This window comes from Anabrus simplex, chromosome 3 (genome assembly GCF_040414725.1).
Source record: "Anabrus simplex isolate iqAnaSimp1 chromosome 3, ASM4041472v1, whole genome shotgun sequence".
Taxonomy (NCBI): Eukaryota; Metazoa; Arthropoda; class Insecta; order Orthoptera; family Tettigoniidae; genus Anabrus; species Anabrus simplex.
The window spans coordinates 409623278-409640535 of record NC_090267.1 but is presented as its reverse complement, the minus strand read 5'-3'; the positions used below and the strand labels follow the sequence as shown (position 1 = coordinate 409640535).

Here is a 17258-nt window from a genome sequence, read left to right as displayed (position 1 = left end):
GCCCTTTTGGGGCTAAGATGACCAGGCTACTGGCAGAGCTAACTCTGGAACATGCGACATAGAACAGTACATGAGAGAAAGTCCTCTCTCAAGTCGAAAAAAAACATTATATCTTTATTTTTAAAGGAGATTCCAAATACCAATTTTCACATCTGTAGCATCATCAGCTTTTGAGATAAACGTAATTGAACTCCTTTTTCACTTCTTTTCACCCCCATTAAACCTTTCCCGCCCTTAGCGCCCGACTGTTTACTTTCCCTTCTGGTCCTTAGCGCCCGGACGCATTTTCTACACACTTTTGCGATGTATCCAATAGTATTTTTGTTTTTCGGCATTTATGAACACGCAGTATGATCTACAAGGCTTAGGAAATAAAAGAAGAACGATAATCTGTCTTGACGTCACCTAAGCAATGGTCTTGAACTGTTTCGTTCGTAAACATGGCAGGATTGAATACTGCAGATACTGAAACTGAGCTGAATATAGGCAAAGAAAGTGACACAATCGTTGAGTAGGGGTGGAGGTGGATTTCTAGTGAGTGAATAACATATCAACGAAGATAATTTTAGTGATAACAGTGATATATGTGAAAACGGATATCGAGAATTCGGACCTGATGGCGATGCCCCGACATTTCGGGTAACACAAATATTTTATTTCGTTACTCCGAATGATTATATGGATGATGTTGATCCTGTCCATTATTTCGAAAGAATATTACGAGAAATACATTGTTTCCTACATATGTTAGGAGGAGACAAACTATTCAGTGACATAGCCACTAGCATATATATATATCTCAATGCAGCATACAAACAGGCACATTCCAGTAACATAAATACGGAATGGGAAGACACCTGCTCAGGGGAAATAGCTGATATCTATATATATAAAATAGCTTGTCCTGACTGACTGACTGACTGATTCATCATCGCCGAGCCAAAACTACTGGACATAATGAAATGAAATTTTGGGGATACATTCATATTAAGATGTAGGTGCTCGCTAAGAGAGGATTTTTGGATATTCCGTCGCTAAGGGGGTGAAAAGGGGGGGGGGGGGTGAAAATTACATATTTTTTTGTTTGTGGAAAATCCAATTAATGGGAGTGTGAAAAGGGGGGTGAAATTTTAAAATCAGTGTATCTATATCTCAAAACTTTGAAAGTTTACAGATGTAAAAATTGGTATTTAGAATCTTCATTAAAAATAAAGAAACACGTATTTTTTTGTTTTCGGAAAATCCCAATAGGAAAGGTGGAAAGGGGTGAAAAATGGGTTGAATGCATTTAATGAGGATACTTATATCTCAGAAAATGAATATATTACAGACCTGAAAATTGGTATTTGGGATCTACTTTAAAAATAAAGAAACAGGTATTTTTTCGTTTTTGGAAAATCCAAATATGGGGGGTGAAAAGGGGGGTGAATTTTTAAAATGAGTGTATTTACATCTTAAAACTTGAAAAGTTTACAGACGTAATAAATGGTATTCAAAACCTCCTTTTAAAATAAAGAAACATGTATTTTTTGTTTTCGGAAAATCCCAATAGGAGGGGTGTAAAAGGGGGGAAAATGGGTTGAATGCCATTATTTTAATTAAGCTACTGATATCTCAAAAATGAAGATGTTACAGACGTGAAATTTGATATTTGGATTCTGCTTTAAAGTAAAGAAACACGGATTCTCAAAAAATCCAATGAAGGGGGGGGGGGGGGGGAAGAATTGAAAAATTAATTGACTTAATTGTATGAGAATACTTACGTCTAATAAAAACTAAAGTTGTTACAGACGTGAAAATTGGTATTTGGATCTCCTTTAAAAACAAAACGCGTTTTCTTTAGGGGGGGGGGGGGGGGTAGGAGTGTGAAAGGAAGTGAAAAAAGTGAATAATTTTTATGGGGATACTTATATCTCAAAACTGAAGGTAACAGACGTGAACATTGGTATTTGGAATCGCCTTTAAACATAAAGAAACATGCCTTTCTGTTATTTTTGTGGGGGTGGGGGGGTAAATAAACTTAACGGCGGTGGGGTGTAAAAGGAGGTGAGAATAGTTGATTTTACTGTTCATAATGTACTTATAAGGAGGCTCCGTTGCTCAGGTGGCAGCGCGCCTGCGTCTCACAGCTGGGTTATGTGGTTCAAATCCCGGTCATTCCATGAGACATTCGTGCTGGACAAAACGGAGGCGGGACAGGGTTTTCTCCGGATACTCCGGTTTTCCCTGTCATCATTCATTCCAGCAACACTGTCCAATATCATTTCATTTCATTTATCATTCATTATCCATTGCCCCAGAGGAGTGCGACAGGGTTCGGCAGCCGGCACAGTTCCTATTGCCGCTGCCAGATGGGGGCTTTATTCATTCCATTCCTGACCCTGTCGAATGACTGGAAACAGGCTGTAGATTTCCGATGTACTTATTCTGATCATAAACCGATCATTTTTTATCTTTCCTGGGTTCGTTTTCAAGAGCCATCTTATTCTTCGGAGAACGTTCTTCGATTACAGTACATTCTCATGGCATATAAATACAAATTTAAACACCTTTGAAACAAACAATAGGAATGAGATTGGCCGTCCAATTGTTCACCTTTATAATACGGTATTAATGCACGGAATATGTCATTCGTATCACCAGAAATCCCGCACACTTGGCTACGCGCGACAATGGTGCTGGTCACAACGACAGTGGCAGCAGATGTAATTTACCGCCAAGTAGCCGTCTTGCACCTTGCTGTGGGGTCCAGAACATCTATAATAATAATAATAATAATAATAATAATAATTATGCAACATTCTGTCCTCCTGTCAACATGCAACATTGTGCGATCATTCCTCTCGCAAGAATGAAGATCCCGTGATCTACAGTTTTGTATATACCTGTACATCAACGTTTGTATTATAATGTGTAAATAGTTTAATTATGTAAGGCACTTGGTGCATCCCGTGCCCCATTACTACCCATATTTCCTGTGGAGAAGTGTATGAATAATAATAATAATAATAATAATAATAATAATGTTCTGGAACGTCGTCAAATGTGCAGACCGCGCTGGAAACGGGTCCTGGACGGGTAATGACTAAGAATGCAGTCCAGCCGCGGGTTCAGTACTGCCAAGGCACCCAAGAGGACACCACGCCAGATCTCCTCAAGGATTTGATCCATATTAAAAATTCTTATAGGAAAAGATGGCAAAGATTTAGGGACCCAACTGACCGGGTGGAATACCTGGACCTAGCCCAGGAAGTACGAAATCGATTGCTGGAAAGAAAGATTGTAAAATGGGAGTGAACTTGCCGTAATCTATTAGAAAATGAGTCAGATTGCGAATTTTGGTGGATTCTCTCAGATAACCAGTCAGATCGCGAATTTCGGCGGATTATATATAAAACAATAAGCATGCAATTATAAATTTCAGTATAATACCGTAGCGAAGCACGGGTATCTTGCTAGTACAGTATATGGGCATCATTCCACTTCCAGAAACACGTGGTTATTAGTTTAGAGAGATTCAGAACAACATGAGAATGTGACAAATACAGCCTATCTCCGTGTCAAGTATCACCATTAGGGGGTGGAGGTGTGAATCAACAATCTTAAGACTTAATGAACAGAGAAATGGATGTGATGGTATGTTTTCTAATATTATCGAAAATTTGAATAAATTGTGATCAACAGTTTTATTATACTTAACTTTTTCTGAAACAATTCGCTCTACTTCAATTTTTCTGAAATAACTGGTTGAAAGCTGGGGATAAGCGGAATGAAAATGTGGGCGGGAAAGGGCTAAGTGGCTTTTCCGAAAACAAAAAGGATACCTGTTCGTTTATTTTTAAAGGAGATTCAAAACACCAATTTCACATCTGTAACATGTTAATTTTCAGATATTCTGTAGATATACTCATTTTAAAATTCCACCCAGTTTTCAATTCTTTTCATCCCCTTAAGTGGATTTTCCGACAGCAAAAAAATACACATTTATTTTTAAAGGATATTCCAAATACCATTTCCACGACTGTAACATCTTCAGTTCTTGATATGTAAATATCCACTTGAAGAGACTTCAACTCTTCTTCCCTTATTTTCACCTCTCCTTTTAAGTCGATAATCCGAAAACACCATATTTGCTTTGTCCATATAGGCTATTGTTACGATGGGCTCGCCACACCCAAAGGCATTTTATACCTACTGCCAGGTTCAAAATTAGGCCGCCCCTAACATGGAGACAGACGCCTTTCGTAGCCGCTCCTCTGGAGTACAGACGCTACGGGTATGCCCCTTCCGCCATCTCCGCCGTACCGAAGTCCACCTTCTCAGCCGTAGATGCCGTTGAGGTCTTCACTCGTAACCCTGAGCTGGGACCCATACCAGATGTTACACACCGGGTCAGTGTGCTCTGGGACTCACATAGGCAGGGGCGCCACTCCCTGGGTAGGGCTGCCTCCGAAGAGGGTCCCTACCTGCTACCTGATTTGGGGAGAAGACGACAGGAAGGTTCAAGAACAGTTGAATGTGGTGAATGGGAAGATTGAAGAATGTGGATTGAAAATAAGTGTAGAAAAGAGTAAAACTCTTGTTATGACGAGAGGGGAGAAAGAAGGGAAAGGTCAGATTAGACTTGCAGACAAGCCCCTGGAAGTAGTGGAAACGTTTAAATACCTGGGGAGTGAATTAATGGAGAATGCTCGACTGGATGCTGAGATTAGTAAAAGGATTCAAGCTGGAAGTTGTTTCTATCATAGTGTAAGAAATATGTTATGGGACAAAGATGTGCCAATGGAAGCAAAGGATACTATGTACAAGATGTATTACGTACCCATAACAACTTACGGAGCAGAAACTTGGACAATGACAAAGAAGGATGAGAGTCGAATACAGGCAGCCGAAATGAAATTCTTGAGGAGTATGATACAGAAGAGTAGACGAGACAAAATAAGGAACGAGAAAATCCGGGAAGAAATTGGAGTGGAAAAAATGAATGATAGAATAGAGAAGAGCCGACTAAGATGGTTTGGGCACATAAAGCGAATGAGCGACGAAAGAATGCCAAAAAAGGTGATGGAAATGCAAATCCAAGGAAGGAGAGGCCGTGGACGACCACGATTGAGATGGAAGGATACCATCCAACGCAGCATTATAGAAAGAAACCTGGACTGGGACACAGTGTTGGAGGAGGAGTGGTGGAAAGACCGAAGAAAGTGGAGAGGAACCATATTTGCCCCTACCCGGCTACAGCTGGATAAAGGGAAATGATGATGATGATGATGATGAATCCGAAAACAAAAAATTATGTGTTTCCTTATTTTTAAAGGAGATTCCAAAAAAACAATTTCCTGTAGAATGTTAAGTTTATGAGATATACTCATTTTTGTTTGCTATTTGCTTTACGTCGCACTGACACAGATAGGTCTTATGGCGACGAAGGGATAGGAAAGGGCTAAGAGTGGAAAGGAAGCGGCCGTGGCCTTAATTAAGGTACAGCCCCAGCATTAGCCTGGTGTGAAAATGGGAAACCACGGAAAACCATCTTCAGGGCTGCCGACAGTGGGGTTCGAACCCACTATCTCCCGGATGCAAGCTCACAGCTGCGCAACCCTAACCACACGGCCAATTCACCCGGTTGTACTCATTTTAAGAGTTCAACTGCATTTTCAATTCTTTTCACCCCCTTAAGTGGATTTTCCGAAAACAAAAGATATAGGCAGTTTCTCTATTTTCAAAGGAGATTTCAAGTACCAATTTTCAAATCTGTAACATCTTCAGTTTCTGAAACATATGTATCCTCATAAAAAGAATTCAACACATTCAATTCTTTTCATACTCCTTCCCCATTAAGTGGACTTCCCGAAAAACAAAAAATGCGTGTTACTTTATTTTTAAAGGGAAGCGCAGACGCCAATTTTCGCGTCTGTCTGCAACACCTTCAGTTTTTTTAGATATAAGTATCCTCATAAAAAGAATTCTACTCCTTCACTACTTTCCACCCCCACCCCACCCAAGTGACCTTTCTAAAAAACAAAAAAAATATGAATTCCTTTATTTTTAAAGGAAATTCCATGTATCAATTTTTACGTCTGTAACATTTTCAGTTTTTAGGATATAGGTATCTTCATAAAAAGGGGTTCAACCCCTGTTTCACTTATTTTTAGCCCCCTTAAGAGGATTTTCTGAAAACCAAAAAAATGTGTTTCTTTATTTTTAAAATACATTCCAAATATCAATTTCCATGCCTTTAAACTGTTGAGTTTTTGAGATATAGATGTACTCATTTTAAAAATTCATCCCCCCTTTCACCTCCTTGGCAATGGGATATCAAAAAATCCTTCCTTTGTGAGCACCTACACTGTAATATAAATGAATCTCCAAAATTTTATTTCTTTATGCCCAGTAGTTTGGGCTTGGCGATGAATCAGTCAGTCAGGACATATTTTATATATATAGTACTAGTAAGATACCCGTGCTTCGCTACGGTATTATACGGAAATTTATAATTGAATGCTTAACATTTTATATACAATCCGCCAAAATTCGCGATCTGACGGCAAAGTTCCTCCCATTCTTCAATCTTTCTTTCCAGCAATCGATTTCGTACTTCCCGGGCTAGCTTCAGGTATTCCGCCCGGTCAGTTGGGTCCCTAAATCTTTGCCATCTTTTCCTATAAGCAGTTTTAATATGGACAAATCCTTGAGGAGATCCAGCGTAGTGTTGTCTTGGGTGCCATGGCGGTACTGAAGCTGCGGCCGGACTGCATTCGTAGTCATTACCCGGTCAGGACCCATTCCCAGCGCATCCGCACATTTTGACGATGGTCTAGAAAATTATTATTATTATTATTATTATTATTATTATTATTATTAGGGTGGGTCATCGGAGGGTCTGCCTTACAAGGGCTGCACTCAGCTAGAAATAGCCACACGAAATTATTATAGGGTGGGTGATATTAGTTGAATTGAGGTTATTATTATTATTATTATTATAATATATATATATATATAAAAAATTCGCTGGGGCCATCAAGGACCACGTTAAGTCTTGTTGCATTTGACACTGAACTTGGCCTTCTTTACAGCCCAAATTTCCCTCATTCTTTGTGAGTGGGCCTGCTTACGCTCCTCTGTCCAAGGGGCACCGTGTCTTCTCTTCGGTTGCTCGTCTCGGTTTAGCCCGTTCGTCAATATTTTCTTGAGGAAGAGATCTCTGTTAAAGGCGTCTTCAGCTGAGATATGTAGCATTTGCAGGTCTTCTTTGGTATTTCTAAACCAGGGAATTGTGGTTTTGGGGTTTGAATCAAAAAAGTGAAAGGTTTCTTTAGTTAACTTTCTTCTGTCCATTCTTTTCAGATGACCGTAAAATCGTGCCCGTCTTTTTCTGATTGTGTCGGTAATTTTCTCTATTTTGCTGTAGACTTCCTTGTTGGATCTCTTTTGATGGATTCCATTTCTGTACTTTGATCCCAAGATTCCTCTCACAATTTTGCGTTCTCTTTTCTCCAGTTCTTCAAGTAGTCCTTTGTTGGCATTTAGAGACAGGGTTTCGGCTGCATATACAGTAGAACTACTGGCTTCAGAACTGTTTCATAGTGACGTATCTTGGTGTTTTGGGAAAGGTATTTTTTGTTGTAGATTGTGCGGGATGTTTGGTAGGCTATTTCCAGTTTGCGTACTCGCTCCTGAAGTGCTTCTTTGTCCAGTCCATTTTTCATGATGATCTCACCCAGGTATTTGAATTTGTCTACTCGGGTGATGTCCCCGTATTTTGTATGGAGTTTTGGTGGAGCCTCTTTGAGGTTAGTCATTACTTCTGTTTTCTCAAACGATATCTGCAAACCAGTTTGTTCGGCAATTTGAAGAGTATCGGGGATAGCCCATCACCTTGTTGGACTCCTGTTTTGATGTCAAAGGAATGCGAGAGACATCCGTGGAACTTCACCTTGGATTTTGTATCAGTCAGGGTGGCTCTAATTAATGCCAGCAGTTTCAAATCAACTCCAAATTCATTTAAGATGTTTAGCAGGACTTCCCGGTCAATGGAGTCGTACGCTTTCTTAAAGTCCACAAAGACAGACACATACTGCTTGGACCTTAGTGTACAATATCTGATGATCGTTTTCAGATTTTGGATATGTTCAGCTGTTGTGCGACCTTTTCTGAACCCTCCTTGGTATTCACCTATTTGATGTTAGACTTGTGCTTCCAAACGCTCCAGGATGGCAAGTGATAGAATTTTGTAAGTCACGGGTAGCAAAGATATTCCTCTGTAGTTGTTGATGTTCTTCATGCTGCCTTTTTTGTGTAATGGATGGATCAAAGCTATTTTCCAATCTTCGGGTAGGGTCTCCTTGTTCCAAATTTCTTCTATTTGCTTTTGCAAGATATCAAGTGATTCCTCTGGGGCATATTTCCATAGTTCTGCTACAACTGAATCTTCCCCCGGCGCTTTGTTATTTTTGAGACGGGCAATGTGGCGCTTGATTTCATCTCTGTCGGGTGGTCTGGAATCTGGGTACCTGAGTAAGGGTTCCTTGGTCTCAATGGCGCTTTGCGGTTTAGAGCAATTAAGTAAATTCTTGAAGTAATCTGCCAGAATGCTGCAATTTTCTTCATTTGACGTCGCCAGTGTGCCGTCCTTTCGCTCAAAGCATAGAGATGGTGGTTTATAGCCAGTGAGTTTGCGTTTGAAGGCTCTGTAGTACTCTCTGCTTTCATTTTTCCTAAAGTTTTGTTCTATCTTTTCAATGAGAGATTTTTCGTATTTACGTTTCTCAGTTCTGAACACCCTAGCTGCTTGGGCACGTTGGGTTTTGTAGGTTTCCCAATCATTTTCTGATTTTGTAGAGTTGTACTGTTTCCACGCATTGAGTCTTTCTTGGAGGACTGATTCGCAGGTACTATTCCACCAGGTATGCTTTTTGCTTTTCTTGATTTCTGCAACGTCTTTGGCGGCCTCAACAAGGAGACTTTTGGCGTTGTTAAAGTCACAGTCATTTGGTCTAGCCTTCTCCTGGAACTCCTCGACCCTTTGCCGAAGTTTATCATTGTCGAAGCGTGTGATCTGTTTGGTTGTCTTCCTTGTGTTTGCGGGAATTGGTTTGAATTTGATAAGAGACATATAATGATCTGAGGCCACATTGATGCCTTTCTTTACCTTCACATTCATAATCTCAGGGCTGTTTCTCCTGGAGATCGCAGCATGATCAATTTGGAACTCTCCGAGAGCTTGGACGGGAGTACGCCAAGTCATTTGCTTTCTGGGTAGATGGTGAAAGTGGGTCGACATGACCTGCAGGTTGTGATTTTCGCAAATGGTCACCAGTCTTTTGCCCTTGGGATTGGTTCTTTTGTGAGCAGGGTAATTTCCTATAACTTTCTTGTACTTCTGCTCACGAACTAGTTGGGCATTGAAGTCACCCAAAAGAAGCTTGACATGGTGTTTGGGGATTTTGTTCAAATTTTCATCCAGTAGGTCCCAGAAATTATCAACTTCGTCTGGATCAGACTTGTTCTTATCGTTTGTAGGAGCATGTGCGTTAACTAGGGCGTAGGTTTTGTTCGCGCATTTAATTGTGAGTATAGACAATCTGTCATTCACAGGTTCAAAATTTGCAACCGATGTAAGGATCTTGGTTCTAACAGCAAATGCGGTTCCAAGCATCACAGCTCCATTGAGGATTCCTCTTTGCGCTTTGCTCTTGAAAAATCGGTAGCCTTCAGATTCAAAAATCTCTTCATCTGGGTACCTTGTTTCCTGTAGGGCCACTATGGATATCTGATTTTCATGAAGAGCTTTGGTGAGGGTTTTCAGCTTGCCAGTTTGTGTAAGTGAATTTATGTTGAAAGTTGCTAGAAAGGTTTCAGATTTTGGCCTGAGTTTTTGACTCTTCGGGGTACACCGAGACGCTCTGACTCGTCTCTTGCATGATGTCGAGTCTCCCCCAGAATCCGAACGAGACTCGTGCGCCGTGGCGTTCACGACGAGGGATTTATCCGAAGATTTACCCCCTGGGGTTTGTTTCTTGAAATGTTGTGCCATCAAGCTTTTTGACTTGACTTTGCTTTGGACGGGTACCCATCCTTTTACAACTAGGGTTGTTAGCCCTAGAGGTTGACTCAAGATGTTTTCTGGCTTCTGGTCATTTACCAGTCTTCGCCATAACCCTGGCAAGGGACCATTTTTTTTTTTTCATGGTGGTATTTTATTTCCTTACATTGTCATTGTGCATTGTTGAAAACAATATCACTGATTTCCCCTTTTTCGGACAAAATGAAACTTATGTACTACATGTACGTAACACGACCTAATATGTTGAAAGTCTGTTTCGATTACAATGCGGTCGTGAAAATTCAATATTCACAAACTTATGTTGTTTCGTGATCAAATGCGAACTGAGATGAAAAAAACTACACAGAAGGAATGAAGCTGGAATTTCAGGTTTATTTTTGCGCATAGTTCCTACCATTGTTTGATTATAGTCACGTATCATTGTTTGAGCTAAAGGTACTGAAGTGAACCAATTATCACAAGTGATGTTTCTTCTGGTTCAATGTATTGGTGCTGTAAGCTTTTTCACATCACACAGTGAACGGGAAGTGGCTCAGCGTACCTATTGTGATCCTGTCTTCCACTGTACAAATGGCAGACACCATGTAGTAAGAGCGAGAATCACACATTGCAACTATTTTCAAGCCATACTTATCTGGCTTGCTTGGAATGTATACTCGAAATGGACATTTTCCATGGAATCCAAGTAACTGTTCGTCAATAGTGCAATACTCATGAGGTGTGTAAGCAGTACCACAATGAGAAACGAGTTCTTCCCATAATTCACGAACTGGAGCAAATTTGTCATCTCTGTTCCTATTCTCTTTGTCATCAAACCGCAAACAGTTCTCAACAGAAACTTGAATCTTGACTCACTCATAATGGCACGGTACACTGGAGCTCCGTAACTTGACCACATTTCTTGTGTAGCATGATAAGTGTCCTTTTCTTCAGCAGTTACGTAGAGTAGTCCTATCATGGCTTTTATTTGCATAGAATCACAAGCTCCCACAAATGTTGTCTCTTTACAGTATGTCTGCCTCTGGTGGGAAATCTCTTCATTCGTATGCAGGACAATAGAGTCAATCATGAAAATGAAAACCTACAACATGTTTTCCAGTCATTGACCGGGTCAGGGATGTAATGAATGAGTCATATATAGGCTATCAGTACGATGGGGGCACCACTCCCAAAGTGATTTATTAATGACTGATAGATGCTATGAAATGAGAGTGGAGAGTGTTGCTGGAATGAAAGATGATGGGGAAAACCGGAGTACCCGGAGAAAAACCTCTCTTGCCTCCGCATTGTCCAGCACAAATCTCACATGGAATGACCGGGATTTGAACCACGGTATCCAGCGGTGAGAGGCCGACGCGCTGCTACCTGAGCTATGGAGGGTCTAGAGTCGATCATATTATCTCTAAAAAGAATTTGCCAGGATTCCACTTCGCTTTTCACATATTTACCCTCGCCCTTGACACCAGGAAGTCGTACAACAGCATTGCGCGCAGCAATTTGGGTCCGAGGAGGTGGAGTAGATGACCACACGTGACCATTCCTCCCCTTTAGAACAATCCCAGAAATGTCAGTATCAACGTCAAAATCCTCTGACGCACTAATTTCAGTACGGTTGTCGGAATCCATCTCAACATTATCTTCTGTCTCACTTTCCTGAAATTCACTGTCATTTTCACCTCCCCTTTCTTCATCAAGTATGGCGAGAACATTATCAGTAAAGTTAGTGTCCGTCACACTAATTTCCATTATAAAAATGGCTATTACTTCTAATGCAGTGAACAGTAAACGCTTACCGAGGTGGCTTGTAACCCCACAACACGTCTCGATTCAGTTACACTCAGCGCATGCCTACACAACACCGATGGCATCACTCAGCTTGCCTTTATTAAAAGCTACTGAGAAAGGGAGAGACCAATGCGCAAGCGCAGCCATGCAAAATAGAATAAAAGAACACGGTGGGGTGGCGCGTCACCCTGGTAAGCGTTCTAGGGTTAAGTTGATTCCCCCCAAAGAAAGAAGGCGTGTTTCTTTATGCTTAAAGCCGATTCCAAATACCAATGTTCACGTCTGTTACCTTCAGTTTTGAGATATAAGTTACCCCATAAAAATAATTCACTTTTTGTACTTCCTTTCACCCCCCCCCCCCAATTAAGTGAATTTTCCGAGAAAAAAAAATACTTGTTTCTTTATTAGTAAAGGATCTTCTAAATACTAATTATCACGACTGTAACATCTTCAGATTTTGAGATATGTGTCCTCATAAAAGGAATTCAACTCCTTTTCACCAACGCACCCCCCCCCCCCCCCAAGATAACTGCCCCAAAAATGCATTTTCTTTGTTGTTAAAGGAGATCCAAATACCAATTTTCACGTCAGTAACAACTTTAGTTTTTATTAGATGTAAATATCCTCATACAATTAATTCAATTAATTTTTCAAATCCTTCACCCCACTTCATTGGATTTTCCTAAATCAAAGGAATACGTGCTTCTTTACTTTTAAAGCAGATTCAAAATACCAATTTTTACGTCTGCAAAATCTTTCGTTTTTGAGATAGTAGTATCTTCATACAAATAATTCTAATAATTGTTCAATTCTACCCTCACCCCCGTTTAAGTGGACTTCCGAAAACAAAAAATACGCATTTCTTTATTTTTAAACAAGATTCCAAATATCAAATTTCACGTCTGTAACATCTTCAGTTTTTGAGATATCAGTAACCTAATTTAAAAAATTCAACGCCATTTTCAGTCATTTTTACCCCCCATCCAAGTGGTTTTTCTGAAAACAAGAAATACACGTTTCTTTATTTTAATAGAGATAAAAAATATCATTTTTCACTTCTGCAACATGTTAAGTTCTTGAGATATGTTGTAGACATGCTCATTTTAAAATTTCACCCCCTTTTTACTTTCCCTTAAGTGGAGTTTCCGAAAACAAATCGCCTATGTTTCTTTACTTTTACAGGAGATTCCAAATACCAATTTTTACGTCTAACATTTTACGTTTCTCAGATATACTGCAGATATAGTCTTTCAAACAATTCACCCCATTTGTCACTCCTGTTTAACCACCATTCATGGGATTTTCTGAAAAAAAAAAAAAAAAAAAAAAAAAAAAGAAAGAAAAAAAAGTGTTTATTTTTAAAGGACATTCCAAATACCAATTTTCAGGTCTGTAATATCTTCAGATCTGAGATATAAGTATCCTCATTAAAGGCATTCAACCCCTTTTTCACCCCTAGTGGGATTTTCCGAAAACAAAAAAATATGTGTTTCTTTATTTTTAATGGAGATTCTAAATACCAATTTTGACATCTGTAAATTTTTAAAGTTTTGAGATATACTCATTTTAAAAATTCACCCCCCTTTTCACCCCCTTAGCGATGGAATATCCAAAAATCTTCCTTTAGTGAGCACCTACATTGTAATATAAATGTGTCCTCAAAATTTCATTTCGTTATGTCCAATAGTTTTGGCTCGGCGATGATGAATCAGTCAGTCAGTCAGTCAGTCAGTCAGGACATGTTCTTTTATATATATACATATATATTATAATAAACACATTGTAATCATTTTTACGTTCAAACCTAACCTTAAATTTAACAGAGAAATTGTTTTTCATTTTTTAGCACGTTTGATCTTTATGAAGTTCTCTTCGGTCCCCACTAAAATGTCCTAACCAGTTTTGGCTGTATAAGATATCCTGTACATTTTCTTTAGCCTTTACTGTATTTGAATATCTTTGTAGTTTGTTGAAATAACATATAGATAATAGAAAAGATGTAGCAGCACTAGACCGGAATGAATATATTATCCCAACATTATTATTATTATTATTATTATTATTATTATTATTATTATTATGGTATGTATAGGTAAAATTTTAAACACGAATAGAAGGCATATCGATCTACATTTATAATAGTTTAAAATCTGCTTGTAGTGGTGTAAATTTCATGTTAAGACTACTAATGAAACTAACCTCAATGCCCATCATAACGTTTTATGATGACGATGACGATAGCTTCAGCTACCATCTAAGAGTGGTGCCAAATAAACAGTCTGCCTACCAATTTTGACATACCAATTGTGCTGCTAACAACAAAAGCGGAATTCTTCCTGGTGACTATGAATAGTGTTAATCTGACCTAAAGCAGGCCTTCACACAGCAGCTCTCTATGCAGTCATGTTTTCTGCCATCCTCTTCATTTTCTGGTAACTTCCTGATGACCCTGTCCACCATATTGCTCCTTCTCCTGCTTCTTCCTCTACTTATAGTGCTCCTCTACCTTTCGGTCACTGTTCCTTCTCATGTGTTCACGAACAAACATTCGATTCATAGTCAGTGCTCAAGCCATTCATCTTCATTCTGGTGACAACAGTTTCCTCTGTTCAATTCTCTTCTATGTCAAAAAAATGGCACAATTTATTTCATTTTGCCAGATGACATTGAGCTGGCCCCATAGTCCCAAATCCAGAGAACTGGGTTTGATTTCAGCCAGTTCAGGGATTTCTTTAACATTGGATCTTAGGGCTAGTTCAAGGTACACTCAGACTATGTGATAATTGAGGAGCTATCCAACACTGAGATAGCGGCACTGGTCTAGAAAGCAAAGAATAACAGTTGAGAGGATTTGTTGCACTGATCACAAATCATCTTATAATCTTCAGGCCTTCAGGCTGAGCAGCAATTGCTTGGCAGGGCAAGGTCCATCACAAATGTAGTGCCATGGGGAGGGTGTGTGGTGTGTGTGTGCAACACTGAGAGCGCCACCAGAGATCTTTAACATGTCATGGATTGCCAAGATGACCTACTTTTAAACAAACCGACAGAGTACTCCTTGTATTTTAGACAGCTGGTGTAATGGCTCTGTTGGCCCCCTAGGGGTCGACCAACCGCTGCCAAAAAAAAAAAAAAATCCTTTATCTCAGCAGGAACTGAACCTGCAAACTTAGGATCATGAGTCGGATGATAATAATAATAATAAAAATAATAATAATAATAATAATAATAATAATAATAATAATAATAATAATAATAATAATAGTAATAATAATAATTTTGTGTGGCTATTTCTAGCTGGGTGCAGCCCTTGTAAGACAGACCTTCCGATGAGGGTGGGCAGCATCTGCCATGTGTAGGTAACTGCGTGTTATTTTGGTGGAGGAGTGTTATGTGTGGTGTGTGAGTTGCAGGGATGTTGGGGACAGCACAAACACCCAGCCCCCGAGCCACTGGAATTAACCAATGAAGGTTAAAATCCCTGACCCTGCCAGAAATCGAACCTGGGACCCTCTGAACTGAAGGCCAGTACGCTGACTATTCAGCCAACGTGTCGGACAAGAGTCGGATACTACCATTGGATAAATAAACATTGATGGAAGTAAGCATTCTGATCACTAGCGGCTAATTCTATAAAATATATTGCATTTTTATACCTCTTATGTTGATCTTCCTTTTGCAGGCTAGCCCCATCATCTTCTCTGTTATCATTTCTCTCAGATATATTTTGCTGTAAATTTGAATCATTCTCACCAGCATACTCTTGGGATGGTCCTGGCGTGGGAGACTCAGGTGAATGTGAACTAGAGGAATTCGATGACATATCTAACACAGCTCCAATAAGTGCATCAGAGGTGGAATAAGGTAGTCCAGTTTGCTCCATTTTTCGTCGAAGAGCACGTCTTATTTTGGAAACATCCAGTCCCACTCCAACAGCCATCTGAAAAAATTGTAACAGAAATTTTGTACTTCAAACTTTCTTGGTGAAGCAACGAGGTTAAACTTTTTATTTATTCTTCTTGACTTCTTCCTTCAAACAGCTAAGTGCATTAATATGTGCATTTTATGCATTAGCCAAAACTTTTACAAAAAGTTTGACCTTTTGACATTTATAGTGTGTTTTCACGACTTTTTTACATTTTTATGAACTATCAGGTACATTGTGCAATTCCGATTTGGCTGATGATGACCTTAAAAAATAGGTTGGAACTAGTTCCAATAAATATTTCTTCCATAATGTAACCCACATTACTTGATTTTGTACTGAAAAGGTGGAAATATTTTACTCTTAATTTTTAATTCAATTGTAAACTTTTAAGTCATGTAAACATTTAAAACTCACTGTACAGAACGAAGGTCGATCAAATATAAACAGGATTTTTGTTCCTGAGCATTAACAGTTGGTAGGACTTGCCCCGTGCTTCTGCTATGCTTAAGTGGGACAAAACAATCAGTGGATCCAATTCACAGTGCCTTCATTACTGGGATGGTACTCATTATCTAAGGTGGTCCAAAATCCAGATCATCGGCCCCTCATAATGGTACTAATCACTGTTAGATATTTCCCGAGGTTTCGTCAGTAACGCTCACGATGTAGGAGCAACAGGTGCACCCCTAGACTGCGCAACGCATATTTTTATAAAATTTCTTGCTCATGAAGGAGTTACAGCGGAGGAAATTTGCCAGAGATTAACTGCACAGTTCGGTTATCAAACACTGTTAAAGACAAATGTGTTTACCTGGCATAAAAAGTTCAAGGAAGGACGAGAACGTGTGTAAAATCAGCAACACGGTCGCCATCCTTGGACCAGCATTACAGACGAAAACATTTGTGCAGTTAAATACATTGACGACGATCGTCGGGCAAGAGTATCAGAAATTGCAGAACAAGTCGGAATCAGTTATGGGAGTTGTCAAGCAATCATCACAAACAACCTACAGTACCGTAAAGTGTGTTCCAGATGGGTCCCTCACCTTTTGATCAAAAATCTGAAGTTGAGACGTTTTGAGGTCTGTCAGAGTCTTACAGGAAGGTTTGCGGAAGAAGGTGATGCAGTTCTGAGTCGGATCGTCATCTGCGACGAAACATGGGTTTGCCACTACACTCCCAAATCCAAACAAGCCAGTAAGGAGTGGCAAAGGAAAGGGAAGGCAGCACCAGTGAAAGCCAAGACTCGACTGTCAACTGGCAAGGTTCTTGCAACTTTTTTTTTCGATCTGCAAGGCATTTTGCTGATTGACTTTTTTTTTTTTTTTGCATGAGTGGCGCACAATCAATGCTGCTCACTACTGTGAGCTGTTGAACAAGGCGAGGGTTGCATATCGCTGCAAAAGGCGAGACCAACCGATTCGACACGTCATCCTCCTCCACGACAATGCGCGGCCCCATACTGCAGCTCTAACTGTC

At 39.7% G+C, this 17258-nt stretch overlaps 1 protein-coding gene across 1 annotated transcript in view; it reads right to left on the bottom strand.

Annotated features, from left to right (window-relative positions):
- Diap2 (Death-associated inhibitor of apoptosis 2) overlaps nt 1–17258 on the bottom strand; it is a 121906-nt gene that overhangs the window by 24540 nt on the left and 80108 nt on the right. The window contains exon 6 of the mRNA XM_067143384.2: nt 15508–15791. Within this exon, the coding sequence (XP_066999485.2) occupies nt 15508–15791 (284 nt within the window). The remainder of the gene's footprint in view (nt 1–15507; nt 15792–17258) is intronic.